This window comes from Diplotaxodon limnothrissa, linkage group LG7 (assembly GCF_057381915.1).
Source record: "Diplotaxodon limnothrissa isolate DT_005_m linkage group LG7, D_limnothrissa_male_GT1.1, whole genome shotgun sequence".
NCBI lineage: Eukaryota > Metazoa > Chordata > Actinopteri > Cichliformes > Cichlidae > Diplotaxodon > Diplotaxodon limnothrissa.
Genome location: NC_140602.1, coordinates 9,799,168 through 9,821,777, shown reverse-complemented (window position 1 = coordinate 9,821,777; position 22,610 = coordinate 9,799,168). Strand labels below are relative to the sequence as shown.

Genomic DNA, 22,610 nt, shown 5'->3' with positions numbered 1-22,610 from the left:
CGCATTTTGAACCAGCTGCAGACGTGAGAGCAATGACTGACTGACCCCCACATAAAGTGAGTTACAGTAGTCCAGGCGGGAAGAAATAAAAGCATGGATCACTGTTTCAAGGTGCTGCCTCGAAAGAAAAGATTTTACTCTTGCCAGTCGCCTTAAATGATAAAAACTGGACTTCACCACTGCTCTGATTTGGTTGTCCAATTTAAAATCACTGTCCAACTTAAAACCAAGGTCAGTAACAACAGGCTTAAAATAGACTTCCAGGGATCCTAAAACAAGGAGGAGGACTCACAGGGACCACTGGTTCCAAACACCAACACTTCTGTTTTCTTTTCATTAAAATTTAAAAAGTTTAGAGCCAACCAAGCTTTAATGTCATCTAGACATGTCAAGAGAGGTTTTATGGAGATGCCATCCTTGTGTTTTAGTGGCAAATAAATTTGGCAGTCATCTGCATAACAATGAAATGAGATCCCATGCCTTCTAAGGATGGAACCCAGAGGCAAGAAATACAGTAAAAAGAGCAGTGGCCCTAAAATTGAGCCCTGTGTGCATGACAGAGAAGCAGAAGATGATTCGGAACCGAGAAGGCTGACAGAGAAAGTTCTATCTGACAAATAAGACCTAAACCAATTAAGTGCAGTGCCACTGGCAGATTTTTTCACTTATTTTAAGCTAAAATATCTTGTATTAAGTGAAAAAATCTGCCAGTGGAACAAGTGAAAAATCTCTAGTTTTTCTCTAGTTTCAAGATTCACTGTCTTGAAACAAGTTCCTTTAGCTTACTGAAATGTTGCCCTGTAGCTGATTGTGTCTTATTTTAAGTGTAATGAGATAATTTTGACTAGAAATAAGACAAATATACTTGGTAAGATTTTGAGTTTTTGCAGTGAGGAAACAAAGTCAGAAGGGCCACCGAGCTGATTAAAAGCAGCAGAAAACTGCGCGGCAGTGGAGGGGTTAATAACACGACAGCACAGAGTAGCAGCACCAGATTTAACTGCAGTATATGTCACACCAACGTTGAATAACACAGGCATATGATCTGAGAGTGCACAGTCACAAATCTCCAGGTTAGTGACAGACAGACCATATGACAGGACAAGGTGCAGTGCGTGTCCGTGCTCATGTGTAGGGCTAGGGCCAGGCTAAAAGAGTCAATAAGGCTTAAAAAGTCCTTTACCAGTGGTTTATCAGGACAACATACATGTATATTAAAATCTCCAACAATAAGAACACTATCATAGTTGGGCATAATCCCAGCTAAAAAAAAAAAAAGTTGTTTATGAAGTTCTTATTGTATTTCTGGGGGCGATAGATGACAGCACAGAAAACCGGGTTTGTACGACTCGCCTCAAACAAGGTAAGTTCAAAGCTGGAGAATGAAGGCTATAGAAAACACTGCTTACATTTGTAATCCTTTTTGTAAAAAGTCACTGTGCCTCCACCTCTGCCTGATGTCCGTGGCGAGTTAAAATAGCAATAATCCACAGGTAAAAGTTCAGATAGAGCACTGGACTCACCAACACTCAGCCACGTCTCAGTCACACACAGAAAATCCAGATCACGGGAACTGAAGAAGTCCCGAAGAATAAAAGTTTTGTTTAAAAGTGATCTGGCGTTCACCAGGCCAATCCTGGCAGGAGCTGGAGTTGGCGCTCAAGGTTCAGGAGGTCCAGAAACCCGCCGCAGCAATCTCAGGTTCCGATAATGTTGACGGCGGAAGTTTAGCCTGGGAGGGCATGGGCAGCGAGGCCGAGGAGCATCATCATCAAAGCCGACCACAGGCACCAAACAGGCATCAGCAGGATCCAGAAAACGTTGAGACGCAAACAGTCTTGGAAATAATCGATACAACATGGGAATGGTTGGTGATATTAAAGTCCTGTTAGTGGCTCATTAGTATATGTGAGGGGGCAAACTCCATGGTGACCATGGTGGCCATTTAGAAGTCGGCCATCTTGGATACAACTTTTGTTTTTTCAATAGGAAGAGGGCCATGTGACACATCAAACTTATTGGTAATGTCACAAGAAAAACAATGGTGTGCTTGGTTTCAACGTAACTTTATTCTTTCATCAGTTATTTACAAGTTTCTCTTTGTTCACAGCAATTGACATGTCGAAGAGGTTAACACGTGAGGAGCGGATCAAAATTGTGTTGATATCTGGTGAATGCAGTAACCGGGTCATTGCAGCAGATTTCAATGCAAGACACCCTACGAGACCACCCATCTCCTATGCTACAGTTAGCAAACTGCTTGCTAAGTTTCGTGAAACTGGTTCAAGTGTTGGATTTGCCAAAATGTGGACGCAAGAAAACTATCACTAATGAAGAAACATCAGTGGCTGTCCTAGCTTCATTCAACAAGAGCCCACAGCGTAGCACTCGCCGCATGTGACTGGAGAGTGGCATTAGTCGAACATCCCTTCGGCGGATATTAGCTACTCACAAATGGCAACCTTACAAACTCCAGCTACTGCAGCATCTCAATGAGGATGACCCAGATCGGCGCACAGAATTTGCAGAATGGGCAAAACAAAAATTGGAACAGGACCCTCAGTTCACGCAGAAGATTTTGTTCAGTGATGAGGCAAACTTTTATGTGAATGGTGAAGTTAACAAACAAAACCACTGCTATTGGTCTGACACTAACCCACATGGATGGATCCCTCCAAGACTGTTGGAACAATAGAAGTGATGGTTTGGTGTGGTATATGGGGTACAACAATAGTGGGTCCATTCTTCATCAATGGAAACCTCAAGGCCACTGGATATTTGAAATTGCTACATGATGATGTGTTTCCCTCTTTATGCACTGAAGCTGGCACGTTCCCTGAGTTTTTCCAGCAAGATGGTGCACCACCACATTATGGGTGCCAGGTCCGAGCAGTCCTAGATGAACAGTTTCCTGGAAAGTGGATTGGTCATCGTGGGCCAGTTGAATGGCCCCCAAGGTCTCTCGATCTGACCCCCTTAGACTTTTATCTTTGGGGTCATCTGAAGGCAATTGTCTATGGTGTGAAGATACAAGATGTGCAGCACCTGAAACTACGGATACTGGATGCCTGTGCTGGCATTTCTCCTGCGGTGTTGCTATCAGTGTGTGAAGAGTGGGAGAAGAGGGTTGCATTGACAATCCAACACAATGAACTGTGAACAAATGAATCCAGCACATTGAACACATTTTATAAGTGGTCAGAAACTTGTAAATAACTGATGAAAGAATAAAGTTATGTTGAAACCAAGCACACCATTGTTTTTCTTGTGACATTACCAATAAGTTTGATGTGTCACATGGCCCTCTTCCTATCCGGTTGTTCAGTCTGACGTCACTAGCCGTGTCTGGGTCTAAACTCCGCTGCAGGTCCATATATCAAACGATCACTATGGCATTACTGAGAGTTGAAAAACTGTCTAAAGTCTTTCATCTTTAATAAAATGATCAGCCTTCTCCTCTACCAGGTGTAACAATTGAGTTTAACATCCAGGCATCCATGAAAACGGAATTTATGACATTTAACGGAGTTAGAAGTTAGCAGGGAGTTAGCTCGCTAGCTTCTATCTAAATACAATATAGCATGTCCTGACTGCAGGGTTTTGGAAACAAATTAAAACGTACAGCTCTGCTATCACTTCCAGCATAAATGAAGACAGAAAACTAAACAGCAGTGACGTTTGTAGGGTTACTGAAATTGGGCTAGCTGGTATATAATGATGTGCTACGTGACCACTAGCGACACAGCTATGTTAGCATAATATAAACAAGCTAACTTTTTTTCCACTCGATAAAAGTTAACGTGAGTGTTCTCGGTGGTCAGGAACAAATGTAATCGCATGGCAGGATGCTGTAAAAGGACCAAACTTCAGCCAGGAGAACAACTGAGATAATCCATCCACAATACAAGGTTAGTCATTCATATACTGCTGCATGGGCTGGGCTGTAGTTACATCCTAAGGTTTTAAAAACTGAGCTTAAATAAATGATTAGCGGTAATAAAAGCCGAGGGAGGTCAACAGTGATCACTGACTGTTTTAGGAGCTTTTTGAGATCAAATAGAAGAAAACACATAACATTAAACATGTTAACAACACAAAAGCCATATTAAACGCAGACTACTTTAGACCCGGAAGTAGGATTCGTCGCGTCATCACTGAACAACCGGATTGAAAAAACAAAAGTTGTATCCAAGATGGCCGACTTCTAAATGGCCACCATGGTCACCACCCATCTTGAGGAGTTTGCCCCCTCACATATACTAATGAGCCACAAACAGGACTTTAATATCACCAACCATTCCCATGTTATTACGGTGTATCCATATAAATGGCCCACCCTGTACATTAGCACTAAGGGAACACTAAGTAATGATCCACAACTATTTTCAGTTGCGGATGATAAAGGATTCAGAAAGTTTATTCATGCAGGCCCATATGACAGAGAATGTGCATCTTCTTTTTGTTTTCATATTTTAATTTATATTTAATTGTGTTGTGGTTTGCAGTATTTTGTGTTGTTTCACTTTAAATTTGTTTAAAAGGAAAAAGCTGAAAATTTAAATATTTAAAAGTTGAAATGTGAATAGTTGGTTTTTGTATTATATGATTTATTTATTACATTTTATGTGGAGTGAATAAATAAAATTATATTTACGGTACCCTAGAGACAAAGCACGTATAAACCCCAAAACACGTACAAACCCTGAAGCATGTACAAACTCCAAAACACGTAAAAACTCCAAAACACGTACAAAACACAACAGAAGTGCTCCAGAATGCTAGGGGCAGTGTTGAACTTTTGTTACCTAGTGGCTACACAAGCCAGCAAGTACCAACGACCGTATTTGGTGTGTGGTAGTAATAGGTAAATGAACTTTTTTTTTTTTTTATCATTTGAATATATATGAGTGCTTGTGTATAAATACACAAACAATACACATATGCTTTCATGCTTTCAATTGTATAATTTAAGTGATCTAGGTAGCTGTGTTTCGGAAGTTCAGTTAACGCTAGAAATGTGTTTTGGAGTTTGTACGTGCTTTGTCTCAAGGGGCCACCGCATATATCTATATATAAACATTTATAAATAAGACCACTTTTTTTACATTTGTAATTCCTTTTGTGCATAATTTTATATTATTGTTAATAATAAATTAATTAAAGCAACAAAACAACCTGAAGAGCCGGTTAGGAGCCGAAAGAGCCGGCTCTTTTTACTGAGCCAAGCCGAAAGAGCCGGTTCTCTAAAAAGAGCCGACAATCCCATCACTAGAGTGTTGGCATGTATGGCCTAGCATAGCCTGTAACGTTATTATGACGGACACATTTTATGAGTGAACTTGACTTGAAAATTACTTTCTTATATCCAGGTTTTTCCTTTTTGCTGCCATCCCCCTCTCCTCCTTGCAGATCCTCGCAGCGCAGGCTTGCCGCTGCTAAAACTAAACAGAGCTCCCTGAAAGGCACAGCCAATCGCATTGGCCATATTTGTCACCTAAGGTAGGACTCCAGCAGAGAGCGTAATTTGACTCTTTCTGCACCGCTAAGTGAATGAGACGTTGACAGATCATTTTTTTCTTGCTATTGGTTTTGTTTTTCTTTACTCGAAGACATCAAATTATTGGTGGGGGCAATTCAATAATCGCTGGATATTGGTGGGGACATGTCCCTTCTGTCCATGCCAAATCTACGCCCATGGCTCACTTGCCACACCATCAGATATCCATTCATAAGCTATTAGGGAAAAGCTACACAACACAGGCATTTACATGTCTCCTTCTCTTTTCTTTCACTGAATCCTCTTTAGCTCCCCTTGCAGTCCTCAAGGACTTTGAGAACATTTCCTGCTTATGTGTGGGCTGTCCTTTTCTGTCTCTTTGTCCCAGTGCTTCAAGAGCAATCATTTCCACAACTGACGTCATTCATTAATCACTTTTTTTTCATTGAGGGTTTATATTTAAATCGTAGCATGTTGTTCCAAGTGTACAGGATTGTCTCCTGTTTCATCCTCCAAAAGAATATGGCTGATATAGCTATAACAATTATTATTGTTTTCTAGCCTAATATGAAAACTATAAAATAAATACCTCTGACTGATAATGATCTTTCAATAATATAAAGTAGGCTGCACGGTATTTACAATTGCACCACCAAAGCCGAGCATTGAGAATCTTCTGAAATGCCAAGAAAATTATACTATACTGCATCATCAAACACTGTCAATAAGCAGACACAGATAATTACAGTATTGCCGTTGCACCCAGATATGCCTGCAGAACCGAGCTACAAAGGGGAAATTGCGCTGAAAATTCCACACTTGTGACCAGATGACTTCCTGTGTGATTCCTCTCCAGTCCATTGCACTACCTCCCTATCGCTCCTTACCCCTCTCTCTTCCACCCTACCCTCCGTGATGCTCTGTTCATGTCAGTCTCAGCTGCCGCAGCAACACTGATGTTTAAGCATTCTAGGGGAGTGCAGACACACTCCAAAACTTCTTAATGGGCAGGCTAAAAATAGCTCAGGCTGGATCTGACTGGGCTGATTCATGCGGCTGTGAGTCATTCAACTGTGCCGTGGTGTGAGGAGAGCAAGGGAATGGAGTGAATGAGCACTAAAAGAAAAGAAATAAAACTTTGCACGCTTGTTAAGATATAAAACCGCTGAAAAATGTGCCCTTGCTTATCCCATCAATGAGAAAAATGTGCATTTTATCCCCTGTGAGCGCGTGTGCCTCTAATTCCTTAAGGACACTTGACACTGCAGGGCAGCAAAAAAGAAAATTAAGGCTAATATAATAGAAAATGAGGCTGATCAAAAACAACTCTCTGTTTCATTTACCATTAGGGACAACTTGTCTTTTTGGTTATTGCATGTTGATTTCTCGTTTGGGGATAGCAGGATGGTGGGTGGGGTCTTTAGGCTGGTGGGTTGTAGGAGCCCAACAGATGGTAGCCAACAGATTAACAGTACCACTGCTAAAAATGAGTGGCGTGGTAATTTGTTAGCATCATTAGAAAGGGAAAAGCAGTTCATACTCATATCATTATTCCCTCCATTAACACGGGTAAACATCTACTATTAACCCCCTGATACAGGCCAGCAGCATCTGTGTGTGTATGTGGGAGGGGGAGTTGCTTACTGCTTACTGAAATGATTCAAGGCTCTCAGCAGCGCTGGAAAACAAAGTCCTTTCCTTTTCCAAGTTTTGTTTTTTAACCCGAAAAATAACAACACACTGACACAGTACAACCCACTGACAAACAGACACACGAGACTACTGGGGCCCCGTAGATCAATCCAATCAATATTTTGGTCTTCCTATTGCTTTTGTTTCCCTCTTTGACTTCTACACTCAGCCTTTGTCTCACTTCCCTCTCTCTGTCCCCTTGAGCACTGGTTGAAGATGAACTGCTGGCTGCAGGTAGCTCCTTCCATGCTGAGAGCAGAGAGCCATGTGGTGACAGATAACAGCCAGAGAGTCGGTGATGGCTTAAACTGTCACATGGTCATTCACACTTTCTCCCTCTGTTTTCACATCCTCCATCCCAGACTTAAACTACTCCTTTTTTTCCATTCAACATATTTTTTTCTTTTCCCTCCATCTGCACTGCTCTTTCAAACCTCTCAGAAGAAACAGAGAAGTGATGGGGGCTTTTTTTCGAGTTTAGACCTCACGACTCATGGCACAGTGGAGCAGAGAGAAAGGGAGCGTGTATAATGGTATTTGGGTTACTTAATTGTAGACAGGGCTGTCTTTCCTGCTTCACTAGGCCGAGACATATTGCCCTTACTGTCAGTGATGCCTGAGTGGCTGCCTTCAGATAAACAACCCACTGTGGGTGTTGTAGTGTGTCCCAGTGTGTGTTACTATGTCATCTTGTGTTGTCTTGCTGTTGTACTGCACATGAATCTAGGGATGAGGATGAGATTAGTTTTGAAATGCTTCAGTAGATTCAGAAATTGTATGTTAATCACTGATATATCAAATGCCTGTCTTGTACTTCATAATTTATTTTCATTTATATAATTATAGGCAAATATAATTATTAGCATCCGGTTAAATAAAAGAAAAAGAACTATTTACTGGTGGGGAAGGTAGACATCACTTCAAATCTCTAAAAAGGGCTTCTAGGTACTGAGTTTTTTAGGATTTATGAGTGAGTGGGACTGAGATTCAGATCCCCCCCCTCCTCCCTCTTTTCCTCCTCTCTGAAAGACACGCTCTGCCATCTCCACTTTGCTGTCTTTTAGAGTATGCTCCACCATCCGTCTCCCATGCTATCTGGCCCTTTCTTTCCCACCTTCCCCTATCTTTTTCTCACAATGCATTTAAATGGAGTATTTAGAGATTCCGCCCTTTCTCATCACTCCACACCTACTCTGAGGTAACCTCAATCCCTCAACAACCCCTTTAAAAAAAGAAAATTCCCCAGCTGCTCCAGAAATAGGCCCCAGGAGACGCACGACTAACACACAAGGAAGGGGATGATATTCACAACCAAAAATGCCCTTGCCTTATTTCCACTCTATGAACCTGCTGCAGCCTTTTATGCCAAGGTAAACGTTTTCACCCAGTGACCAGATGGTTTCCATGATATTTGTTTATGATGCTGCACAAAAATTTGAATCCAGCAACCCCACTGCACATGTTGTTCCCCCTGGGACTGCACTAAACGAAATGTGCCAGCTGCTAATTAAACGACAGTCTAAATGGAGATGCGTTCACATTAATCTGAAGTACTCTGAGTTGTTTGAAAAGTTTACAATGTTGTCTTTAAATGCTGCAACATGGATGTGAAGGTCAATTATGAAGCACACAAAATGGCATGCCAAAAAATATAGAAGTTTTACACCATTTTATTACCTACTGCAGGGCAGGAGCTGCTTTACTGTTAGGTGGTCTTTTTTATTTATTGTTCCTGTATCATTTCCGTGTGTTACAGCCAAACAGCAATGCATTCCATTACCATACTACTGCAATACATTTTACTGGTAGACTATTTTTCAGCTTTTAAAAACTTGCTTGTATTCCTCAAGACCAATGAGTTTATGTAAAGGTCAATAAATAATGATAAGAAAGGATTCTTAAAAACAAAGCGATCCAGTCGTCAGCAGATTACTTGAGAGAACTGCAGGTTAACAGTGTCTGACATCTGTGAGACAGACTAGACTTTCAGCAAACAGAAAGCAGACTAAACCTTCCCAACACTGACAATCTGATGTCGAGAATAGCCACCTCAGTATCAATTAAGACATTTATAAACTAGTACAAAAATGGGCAGCCAAACAAATGAAACAATACAAACACCAGCTAAATGCTGACTATTAATCTGTTGTGTGCATTTTGGGGTAATTGGAGTGAAAGTGATTTCTTTCTAGAATTATCCCTTTGTGGCTGTGAGCCTCTATGAAACAATCGATTTACTGTTTAAATCTACTTCTCTGCAGACTTCACCTTTGACCTTTTGGATATAGAAGATCTTTATGTTATCATCCTCCCCCACTAGACATTTGAGTGAAATTTCATCATGGTTAGCAAAACACGTTTTGTGAGCTCAGTGTGATCCTGGCCTATATGACTGATGTACCAACTGACAGTCTGAAAACATGAATCCTTCAGCCACAACAAGTGTCACTACAGAGACTAAAAGATGTTTGGCTACACGTGTTTGAATTATTCACCTCCATAAAACTCCCATACAAAACCAATTTTCAAAGTTTTGGTTAATTATTTAACAAAACTAATAGATAAGCATGAAATACTACTTAAACTCTAATTTACTAAACTAGGTCTGTCACCACTAATGCTTATGTATGTTTTTGTTCATGTGGGCTTTCCACAAATGATAACACATCATTCACATACAGCTCTATTACACAATGCTTTTACACTTTTTAAGACTGAAAATTAAAAGCAAACCTTTTATAAAAAGAAGGAAAATATACAGGAAGTATTTTCCATTAACTTGTAGTCGAATGCTAAATTTCATGAGAATTTTCCTCTGATCCAAACCCTGACTACATGTTCTAATGCAGGCTAAACCATTCAGGCTTTGCAGTACACCTGCATTTAATTATGCACTAATCAAGTGCCCCTAAAAGCTTGAAAATCTTTGGTGGATAACTCAACAGTCAAATGTCAACTAATGAAAAGGGAAGGTTAGATTTAAGTACTCTGTTGCCAGTATATTGTCTCCGGCATCGGCATAACCGTCTTTCCAGGCAGCCTAGACATTTTCAAGAGATTTACCTCAGCTGCTACTGTAAGAATATTTTATTGATGATACAGTTTTACTGTCAAAGCAGCTGTAAATATTTGCAACAGTTGGGAATCTGGAACAAATAAACTTTTTACTATTTGTTATTACTTATTTATTTGCAAATTTTACTTTTGAAGTATAATTCTGAAGTACAACTGGGTGCTTAAAACCCTTGCCTCAACAAACACGGGCTTTATTTTTGCATTTATTTACAAAGTGCAGGGTAGACATACAGACAGCAGGGGACTGACATGCAGCAAAAATATGGCCAACCTGAAGTCAAAGTGGATTCAGTGACTAACCCATTTCAGCCCAAGTATCCTCTCTGTAACTATTGCTCCTTAACACTGTATTTACACTGCCAGAGGTGGGTGATGCTTTTTGTGGACACATGTATAAAAAATATCATTATTACTTTGGCTTTTGCTGTTCAGTATTCCCCAAATTATTTAAATCCTCTCAGAATTTATCATTAAGATCAATATTTAATTTTAGGCAGCAGGCGATGGTTACAGGAGAGATATTTTTTTGACAGAATTTCTATAGTTGGCACAGGCGTTTAATTAATAAGCCTGAAATTTTAAATGATAAAAAAAATCAAGAAAGTGATTAGAATGAAAGCAGTTTATAGTCAATTTAAAAAATGTAATTGCCAATTAATTTATAGTGCACCTTTTTTCATTTCTGGTTTCAGGGTATTTCCAACTAATTGATGATTACATCACAGAGACACAGATGTTACACTATTGTTTCCACAAAGAGAGCTACACAGGACTCTGACCATTAGAGCAAGATTATAATAACTTGCCAGACTCTGACACCATCACTGCACAGTATGCACATGCATGTATGGGTCAGTGTGCATGTAGATGTCTTACCTAGTCGTGGATCGTATTGTCTCATCTGCACTTCTTCCACACAGTCTGCTGGGAACCATCCTGTCCTCCCTTTGACTGTGCCTTCCCAGAAACCTCCTTCCCCAATGCTGAGCACTGACAAAGAGAGAGAGTATGGGGACATTTCATTAAATGAGCCTTAGCTGTCATCATTGTGAGGTTGTGGAGTCTTGGGAAAGGGAACAAAAAGGACAAAGGGCCACATAACCAACTGGGTATTTAGTTTTTTTGTGTTCTTTCTTCATAAATTACACAATGAAGTGTGCACACAGGGAATGGGAAGAAAGGACAGGAGTGAAAGACTTTGTTTCACAAACACACACCGACACGAAGTCCACTGACACAAAGAGAAGAAATTGGGAAGCAGAAATACTGGTCTGTAACTTATGTACCACACCAAGGGCAACATATTTTCATTCCCCCTCATACCAGTAACTAAGTAGAGGGACAAACTGATATTTTAAAACAGAGGAAAGGAATGATAAAAAAGAAGTGGGAGTTAATAAAAGGCGAAAAAAAAAAAGGACCAAGTAGAGGTTGTGAAAGAGAACAAGAGGGCGGGAAGGAAAAAGAAAGAGATCCCTTCTAAGTTCTGCTGTGGTAATTAGAGATGAATGTATAGTTGATATTGATCTTCCCTGCAGGACTGAGCCAGCACACTCATTTCTACAACACTCATCCATTATCCCAGCAAGCCAACAGACACACACACGGACACAAACACACGCACACACGCTCCTCAGAGATCACCAGGTGGAACTGAAGCTTTGCCTGAGTGAGCCCTTCTTCTAAACTGGTTGCTAGGATACGCCAGTGTGATGTTGCAGCCAGCAGACAGTTTGCTAAATGATGTAGTCTGCTTCCTCCAACTATATTCCACTCTGGCATGGGGACATGTCATGGTGGTGTAACCTGGGGCACTTTGAGAAGCAGCCAGCTGGACTGAAATGATAGTAAATGTTCAAATATCAGTCATTCACAGGATTCCTTTCTGTATCTTGCAAAAAAACCCCAAACAAACAAAAAAACACATTTTCTCAATGACTTATTTGACTTACTAGGCCTAGATCTACAGAAATCCCCCACTGACCCCCAACCCCCAGTTTATTTTTTTTTTTACTATATGTTCAGAGGCACATGGGCTGCAGCAGACCAGAGTGGAAAACTGTGCTTCAGTACACTGTTTGATGTTTAAACCAACCCTGTTAAATTAAACTTTTTGTTTTAATTTTAAAGCAGACTTTCTCGAATGTTGTTATTTTCTCCTCTGGGAAAGGTAAAGTTTAGTTAACTAGATAATGTATTAGTTTTCATAATACTATTGGGCTCCAAGGTGTGGTGGAGCCTATCCTGTGTGTGTGATAGAGCATGAAGCATGGTACACCCTGGGCAGGTCACCAGTCTATCACAGATTAGAGCCCGGCATTAGAAAAGTCATTAAAGGAAATGCTCTGAAATCTTTGAAACTTTCAGAGCATTTACATTAAATGTGTTCATGTAAATGGGGAGTCTTCTATACATGTGAGTTCCACAGGGTTCAGGCAGTGTAAAACTGTATATATTTTGACTGCTACGCAGATGATACTCAGCTATATCTATCTATGAAGAAGGATGACAAAGCAATTTGTTCAACTATGTGCATGACTCAAAGATATAAAGGCCTGGGTGTTCCATAATTTTCTTCTCTCAAATTCAGACAAAACCAAGTTTTTTTCCTAAAAAAATCTTAGAAAGGATATTCTTATTTTGGATGACATTACCTTGGCCTCCAGTAATACTGTTAGTAGAGAACACTGAGCACCTATTCTCTACTCACGTCCCACGTGCTACCACTGCAGCATGCCATTAAATTTTTCTCTTTGTTAGTCTGTCTTTTGTCCTGTCTCCCTATACTCTCCTTTCTCCCCACCACCCAAATGGTCAAGGCAGATGACTGAACCTCACTGAGCCTGGTTCTGCTGGAGGTTTCTTCCTGTTAAAAGGGAGATTTTCCTTCCTACCATCTCAAGACGGTTGCTCTAAGGGGTCATTAGATTGCTGGGGTTTTCTCAAGAATATTGTAAGTCTTTACCTTTGAGTATAAGGCACTCTGGGGCAACAGTTGCTATGATTTGGTGTTATATAAATAAACCTACATTCAAAAGCAGAATTGAACTGAACCGAACTGAAATGTCGAAACCCAGGAGGCGACAGTGCTAATCACAATACCACTGTGCTGCTCTTAGTTTGCATAATAATATTATGATGATGGTATGGTTATCCCATATTTTTGTAAAAAATCTGCCTCTTCACTTGTATACACATGTAACCCCTCTAAAAGCTGCTTCTTTCAGGCTCAACATTCACTTACTCACTAGACGAAAGCGATGTGGAGGAGGAAGGAACAGCTGTTTATTGACTCCCCACTCCCTGCTGTAAAAAACATGACACTCAGCACACAGAGGATGCGTGGACTGATCCCCCTCTCTGATCTCAGCTTAACACAACTTTACCCCACCTGTCTCCTGAGAACAGACTTACTCTGTCTCCTTTTTCCATGCTCAAACCCTTTATTCTCTCTCTACTATACGAGTCTTTCGTTCTCCGAGCTTCTGAATAATTTCCCAGCTATCACCTCCATCCACCCTTTTGTCTCTGACAATGTGCCTGCCTATACTGTAATCATGTCGCTGCAATAGACAGGTGCTGGCTGTGCTTTCTGTTCCCCAATGACAGAAATGAAAGAAAAGGTGAGACCTCTGATTGATCTTTGAGGCCGCCCTCACTTAATTCCCTCACTCTCTTATACCACACTACTAATCTATTTCTGGTCAGAACACAGACTGAATCGACCAGTCTGAGACTATAAGAAAAATTCACTGTTTTTATATATATATATATATATATATATATATATATATATATATATATATATATATATATATATATATTTATTTATTTATTTATATATACTGCATGTTTGCCAGTGTACAGTGGGGCAAAAAAGTATTTAGTCAGCCACCGATTGTGCAAGTTCCCCCACTTAAAATGATGACAGAGGTCAGTAATTTGCACCAGAGGTACACTTCAACTGTGAGAGACAGAATGTGAAAAAAAAATCCATGAATTCACATGGTAGGATTTGTAAAGAATTTATTCGTAAATCAGGGTGGAAAATAAGTATTTGGTCACCTCAAACAAGGAAAATCTCTGGCTCTCACAGACCTGTAACGTCTTCTGTAAGAAGCTTTTCTGTCCCCCACTCGTTACCTGTATGAATGGCACCTGTTTGAACTCATCATCTGTATAAAAGACACCTGTCCACAGCCTCAAACAGTCAGACTCCAAACTCCGCCATGGCAAAGACCAAAGAGCTTTCGAAGGACACCAGGAAAAGTATTGTAGACCTGCACCAGACTGGGAAGAGTGAATCTACAATAGGCAAGCAGCTTGGTGTGAAAAAATCAACTGTGGGAGCAATCATCTGAAAATGGAAGACATACAAGACCACTGATAATCTCCCTCGATCTGGGGCTCCACGCAAGATCTCATCCCGTGGGGTCAAAATGATCATGAGAACGGTGAGCAAAGATCCCAGAACCACACGGGGGGACCTGGTGAAAGACCTGCAGAGAGCTGGAACCAAAGTAACAAAGGTCACCATCAGTAACACACTACAATGGCAGGGAATCAAATCCCGCAGTGCCAGACGTGTTCCGCTGCTGAAGCCAGTGCATGTCCAGGCCCGTCTGAAGTTTGCCAGAGAGCACATGGATGATACAGCAGAGGATTGGGAGAATGTCATGTGGTCAGATGAAACCAAAGTAGAACTTTTTGGTATAAACTCAACTCGTCGTGTTTGGAGGAAGAAGAATACTGAGTTGCATCCCAAGAACACCATACCTACTGTGAAGCATGGGGGTGGAAACATCATGCTATGGGGCTGTTTTTCTGCCAAGGGGACAGAACGACTGATCCGTGTTAAGGACAGAATGAATGGGGCCATGTATCGTGAGATTTTGAGCCAAAACCTCCTTCCATCAGTGAGAACTTTGAAGATGAAACGAGGCTGGGTCTTCCAACATGACAATGATCCAAAACACACCGCCCGGGCAACAAAGGAGTGGCTCCGTAAGAAGCATTTGAAAGTCCTGGAGTGGCCTAGCCAGTCTCCAGACCTCAACCCCATAGAAAATCTGTGGCGGGAGTTGAAAGTCCGTGTTGCTCGGCGACAGCCCCAAAACATCACTGCTCTCGAGAAGATCTGCATGGAGGAATGGGCCAAAATACCAGCTACTGTGTGTGCAAACCTGGTAAAGACCTATAGTAAACGTTTGACCTCTGTTATTGCCAACAAAGGTTATGTTACAAAGTATTGAGTTGTATTTTTGTTATTGACCAAATACTTATTTTCCACCCTGATTTACGAATAAATTCTTTACAAATCCTACCATGTGGATTCATGGATTTTTTTTTCACATTCTGTCTCTCACAGTTGAAGTGTACCTCTGGTGCAAATTACTGACCTCTGTCATCATTTTAAGTGGGGGAACTTGCACAATCGGTGGCTGACTAAATACTTTTTTGCCCCACTGTATATGCAATCATCTTTCTTTGCTGAACTTTAATCACGCCCCAGCCACTATGAAATCTGAAATCAATCCAACTGATTGCTTGTAAGTGAAATAAAGAAAGATTAGTGACAAAAATGTGTGCACAAGCATAGATGTAATTAAATGCATGCCATGCTTGCTAATTTGTTTAAATAGAGAGGATAAAAAAATTGTTTTAAACAAAATCTCATTAACTCTCTAGCACCTTTAATAATAAAAGCTATAGCTATTATATTTATATAGCTAGTGCTAGTAATATTTGGCAATTAAAGTGTTAAATGGTACCATGCTTTTAACAGAACTAGTACTACAGATATCACGGTTACTGGATTTTGTTTACATGGGGCACAAAAAACGTGTGTGTGTACTACGTTACAAACACCAAAACAAAAGTGCATGCGAGCACATGCTCTGGTATAACATCCAGAGCTCTCTGCTGTGTGAGTTCCCTCCACCTTTCACTGCCACTACATTTTGTCACTTGTAAAAGCTGTAATGACAGCTGTCCCTGTGATCCAGATGTGGGCACACAGAAGCCAGGTGACAGGAAGGAATGCAAACAGCGCATATCTGCGCTGGATTAACAAGGCTGCTTTCCTACAACTGCCAAATGGTGAGCCACAGTTCAAGACGGCAATCGGAAAAGGCTTCCCTACTGTACAGTCAAGTTTTAGATAAGTGTGAGAGTGTTTGTCTCACTCTACAATGTGTCAGGGCAAGTGCAAGATAAATTAAGTGAAAAGACGTGTCCTTTTTTGCATTTTAAGTCCAGTTGGTCAAAATGTGACTCTCTGTTTTTTTGAGCTCTGCTGGTGTTGAATTTCACTTTGGGGTTCTTTAGATGCACTTATGAAATCCCAAACAGTGTCCTGCTTCCTGTGGAGGTCTTTCATGGCTTAAATAAACAACACTGTGCTACACACTGTAATCAACACCTCAGCTGGACATGAGCCTTTCACTCTACTGCATGATGAAAGGTCAGTCCTATCTCAGCTGTATGACTGCTAGGCGTGACCTGCCACACTGAGTCATAATCACCTCCACAGGTAAACCAGTGTGAGTGGCATGTGGTGACATTCGTTCATACACACAGTTTCACATGAACACACCACTGCACACATGGTTTCACACTAAGAAACTAGCTGCAAGCCGTGCTACTACCGGTACTCTAAATCTACAAAGTGGAGATGGATGCATTAAAGGGGAATATTTTGCAATGTAGAATTCCCTGCACAGTCATACTGAAACCTCACTTTGCTCATCCCAGAGGAACACAGCAGGGTTGAGGTCTAAACAGTGCTGCTTTTCTATATACACACACTCTTCACAAACTGTATGTAGGGCACCAAGTGCTCGAGGGGCACACTGACAAGCTAATGGTCATAATTTGTAATAATAATCATGATTATTTAAATTTATGTCCAAGAAGCACAGCTACAGGCACAGCCCCAAGGCAGTGTACTCCTAGTGCAAGTCCCAAGCCTGGATAAATGGGGAGGGTTGTGTCAGGAAGGGCAGCTGGCACAAAATCTATCCCAAATCAAACATGCGGATAATCAATAAGATTTCCCCACTGAATCTGTCGCGGCCTGAGTTAACAATTACTGTCACTGATGGTGTTGGCCAGCAGGGTGCTGGTGGAAATCGTGCTACTATTTGCTTAAGACAAAGGCATGGATGTAGTGAAGGAGGACATGCAGAGGGTTGGTGACAGAAGAAGATGCCAGGGATAGTGTGGAGGGAGAAGATCTGCTGTGGTGACTCCTGAAGGAAGTTTAAATTTATGTGAAAGTACCCTTACATGCATGCACATGCAAGAGAAAATGACAAAAACGTTTTCGATTTCATTTAATCGATAATAAAATGCATGTTGTATGTGAAATGGTCAAAAAACAGGAAAGTACATAGATTTGATGGTGGAATTGAACTCAGGCCCTTCTTGCTGCGCTGCAACAGTGCTAACCACCGTGCCACCGTGCTCTCCAAATAATCACATTTAATTCTTCTATAAGTTATTATGGGTGGCTAAATGATTAGACACGAACTGATAACTCAGTGTTTCTGAAATCCTAAATAACCTCACAAACTATGATCGTGCAGGATTGCATTAAAATGCCGAAGCCAACCCTGCACTGAGGAACTGTGACTGTACAGGCCACCTGCTGAGAACCTGCTGTTTTGTTTCTTAAACCAACAGACAAAAACACAAAACAAAGAAAAAAAAGACTTGACATAATCTGCATGACAGGAAACATTTTTACTCTCCTTTTATCTGGCTTTCAAATTCTTTTACCAACTGTTTACAGTATTGTACTCAAACAACAATTTCATGTTTCACTGAATCTCATAGCTCATCTTTACACAGGAGTGTCATCAGAAATGATTTGTATACAATATACTTTAATGGCAATAGATTATAACAACATACAGCATGGATAAGAAGTCACGAGACATGAAATATTGTGAAATTATGTACTTAAAGTTACGTTGTTAATTCTCTGTAAACTCTAGGATGCATATCCCCTCTTAATTTGTGTCAATAACAATTGGTATAGCTTTGAAAGCAAAATATTTTACCAGTTCCAGTTGTTTTTTCTCAAACAGCTTTATATTTGGCTGGTATTTTTAGCTGGTGACATGTCTTGACTGCAAGCAGTTCTGATTAGCACTGTGACTCTTTAAAGCCATTGTGGGTGGTGCTGTGAAATGTATTTTGTGTGCCTTGCTGAAATAAACAAATACTTCCTAGAAAAAGATGTTCTCTAGATGACAACACATGATGCTACAGACCAGTATAAACCATTCAGCTTTCATGGTGCAGTCACAATTGTGCCAGTTATCTCTGCATTGATACCTGTAACAAGCTAAACTGTCCTTTTAATCTTTATAGAGTCCATCATTTCCCCCCAAAAAACATTTATTTTTATTACTCAGCCCACGGTACAGTTTTTCACGTCAGCCCAGGATGATCATCTTAAATCACCTCAGGTCTGCCAGAGGAGACAGAAAATCTGGATCTTCTCTATTTATGCTTTGTTGCATTTAGTTTATATTTCATGCATGGCATGACAAACTCTGGTAACTGACAATGATGTTCAGAAATGTTCCTGAGCCCAGGCAGCGATTACCACAACACAATCATGCCCCAGTACTGGCTTATTAGGGTCTCTGAATACCGGCTTACAGAAATGTCTTCTATTCTCTGAATCTTTTAATTAATTCTAGGTTGCAGTATTTTTGCATTCTCACTTTTCTACCTTTGACCTTCACAACTATGAGCTGCTTTTGGCCACAGGATTACTGATCAGAATAACTCACTGAAGTAAAGAATTCTATGGATATACTGTCACTACGTGAGGAATGGCACAGCTGGTTAAAGGTGGAGGGCACATGTCTAAAAAAGAAGCAACATCTAAACCAGGGGTCGGCAACCTTTTTGATGACGAGTGCCGTCTAAAATTTCCTCAGAAGTCAATGTGCCATATGATTGCATTAGCAATAAATTTAATAACGCTCTACATGAACAGTTACACACTATATAGAACAACTTGACAGAATTATATTTGTTCGCAGATGTTGGCAGCTATCAGTGAATAGTTATCAGCTATTTCGAAACAAAAAACAACAGAAAACAGACAATGCAAATGCTATTTATGGTCTCCTCACAACAAAGAAAACAAACGCTGTTGTGACAGTGATGTACACTGTCTTGTTGGTATATGTATGATTTCTATACATTTTCCATCGGATAGAAACTTTGGTTGTAAGATTCAGATAATTATTTAATAAAAGTGAGACATTTTAAATGAGAATAAGAAAGAAAAGTATTTCTTTGTGCCCCCCTCTCCCTGTTAATGCCCTACCTGCCCCCCTGGCAAAACTTTTCTAGACCCACCCCTGCACAGTTACCAGCTGTCAGCTACTTAGAAAAGGATCCTGGTGTTATTTGTCTCTCAGAAACAGTTCATAACTTCCCTTCAACTCATTCATGTCACCTAAAAGGTAAACCTGTTTCTCCATCACAGCTCTGATGATTCAGTAAGGACATCTCCTGGTTTCATCTTCATGTTTCCCTCTCACCAGATAACCAAATCGATATCTTGACCAGCAGCTTTTACAGCTGTGGCTCCAGCAAACATCAGCTGATACTAGAAATTAATATTAAATAAATTCTAACAACAGTTGATCAAGCTTAAAGATGCTGCTGTTGTTTAGCGCGACATCCGCTGGTTTCCTCTTCCGGGCGCAAAGTGGGCGATAAACAAACAAGAGAGACGATCAGCTGATCATTGATTAGTTTCATGATTGTAGTAGCAACAGGTGAGAGAGGGGGAGAGAATGAGAGAAGAAGAGGCAGCTGACAGCGTAAAGATGCAGAATAACTCCAGCTTTGTGTCTTTTTCCATTCTAGCTGAAGTACAGGACAAACTGTGTTCCTTTTCTCTGAATGCGGGACGATTCCATTTTTTTATGGAACAGTTGGCAACTCTACTAACTAACCTTATGAATAATATAAAGTTCACTATCAGTAACATCATAGCACCCACCCAGCTGTATAGAAACATGCTAGCTAGCACGCAGTATGAGTTATTGTAACTCAAAACAATAAACAAACAAAAACCATCGGCCCATAAAAACGAAAAATCACATCGGCCCACTAGGCAGATGCCCAGTATGCCCGATGGCCAGTCCAGCTATGGTCGTGCCATCAGTTAACCCTTCCAACCCAGGGTTGCCGACCCCTGATCTAAACAGTGTTTCAGCTACTGTATATGCAAAACCCCAGATTTTACCATTTGATAGATTTAAAAATTCACAGACTAACTATTAAATACGCTCAGGTGGAGTGTACAGTACTCTACATACAATATTTTAAAGTCTCGTAGGGATTCAAAGCATCTTGCCACAGTAGACTGTGCAGCTCCTCGCCAGCCTTTTAATGAAAAATTCTTTAAAGAAACACAATACAAATTAAGCATGAAGTGAGACCAAAAAAGGAGAAAAGCATAACAGAACCCGAGAATGAAACAAAGGCAAATTAAGTGGCAGGCAGAGGCTTGCATTTAGCAGTGACAAAGAGAGATGAGAGCCAGACATACGCAAGCTGACAAAGAGGAAAAGCCATGTTTCAACAGATGCCTAGTTATTCATGACTGTCCAAGAAGTCTGTGGTGAAGTCTTACAGTATTGTTCTGTCTCTTGCTCGTGATATGACTGTGTTTTGCCCTCCGTTAAGACAGTCACGACTCCTGGTTTAAAAATAGCATCAGTGAGGATGCAGAGCTATTTATACGCTTCACACACCCTTCCTGCTGGCTTCAGTGCACCCCTGTTCGAGTGTGTTTCTGGCAAGTGATTGAGCTCATTTTAGTTCATGATTTGTGTCATTCTAATGCTTTGAGCTGAGTCATTCATTTAGTTTCTCTGCCTCTCATTGTCTTTGTTCCTCGTTATACCAACCCCTCCTCACACACACACAAACCACTGAGAGTCGCTTTCATGAATCAGTGAATGGCAGATGATGAGGAAATGAGTAGATTTTTAAAAACACACACACAAACATGTTTCCCAGGTAACGGGGTGCTGCGTCAAACTCTTGTATTTGCCCACAGAAGCAGACAAAGGATGCAGCTGTTCTGAGAGAGGCTGATGGCTTTCTGCCACTGATGCACTCACACTGATTCAGACAGAAACGCCGCAGAAGATTTGCCAAAGCCAAAGTACACCTTGATTTCCATGAAATGGTATGATGGCATTATTAAATATTGCATTTGTTGCTGAATTTATTTGGAGTGTTGCAGTAATAATTCTTTTTAAGTATGCTATAAAGTGATCTGTAACTCACTCTTACTTTCAAAGTCTCCATGTATTAACTCTGGTTGTTGGGCCAACATAAATTAAGGCAGTCAAATATCTAAAAGAGTCACATTAAAAATGATGGTCTGCATATGTCTGCTGTCACATGCCACAGCTGCATAATAGCATAGGGACACAGACAGAAATATCATGAGACAGAGTGAATACACTTTGCCTGGTAGAAGCTTGTTTCACAGTCGATAACAGTTACATTTAAACTGTTCTAACTAGGAGCTTTCTGATGAAACACAAGCTATTGTAATTTTTTTTCACCATCCTGTTGCTGCTCCCTGCTGTTCACTTTATGAGCTGTGCTCCTTTATTCTGTTTCCTCTGTGAATCTTAGGCATTAAGAGAAGCACATTCTGATCACCAGTGTTCGGAGGTACTAGAGTGTGAGACAAAAACTTCAAGTGACTTGCAGTTTCAATAATCCAGCTTTAATTGCATCAAATGTGAAGACTTGATCTAAATAGACTTAAGTGTATTTACGCTTCCTGGCCACTTTATTTGGTGCATTGATGAAACCGCATGCAATCCAATACAAAAAAGGGAATGGGTGTAGTGATTTACGTAAACATGCAAAAATACATGGAAATACAGTATAAAAGCTTGTACAATTCTAATGACCTTGAAAGTCAATATTTGGTATGATCACCTTTATTCTTCAACATGAACCTGTACGTTCTTAGGCAGGTTTTCCTATAATTTCTTTAAGTAGTCATCGGGAATAGTTCTCCAGGCTTTTTGAGGAACACTGAAAGCTCTTCTTTGGATGCTGGCTGCCTTTTGTTCTCCATTCACCATGCCAAGATGTGCCAAATTTTCAGCTAACAGCTCTTTGGGAATCACTTTGTTAGTGCAAAAAATACTATTTTATGCCTGTCAAACACTGTTATTGTTGGCATTTCTCAAAGATTCAGCTAAAGCAATGGAAAATGTTTGCAACAGGCTGCTTGTAACAAATTATCTAAATATTTAAAACTGATTCTTTACTAAATTGC

The 22,610-nt window shown here is 40.5% G+C and overlaps 1 protein-coding gene across 9 annotated transcripts in view; it reads right to left on the bottom strand.

Moving 5' to 3' along the window:
- shank3a (SH3 and multiple ankyrin repeat domains 3a) overlaps positions 1-22,610 on the bottom strand; it is a 250,984-nt gene that overhangs the window by 33,602 nt on the left and 194,772 nt on the right. For all 9 annotated transcript variants that reach the window (XM_085359158.1, XM_085359160.1, XM_085359162.1 and 6 more), the window contains one exon: positions 11,141-11,254. In XM_085359158.1, the coding sequence (XP_085215284.1) occupies positions 11,141-11,254 (114 nt within the window). The remainder of the gene's footprint in view (positions 1-11,140; positions 11,255-22,610) is intronic.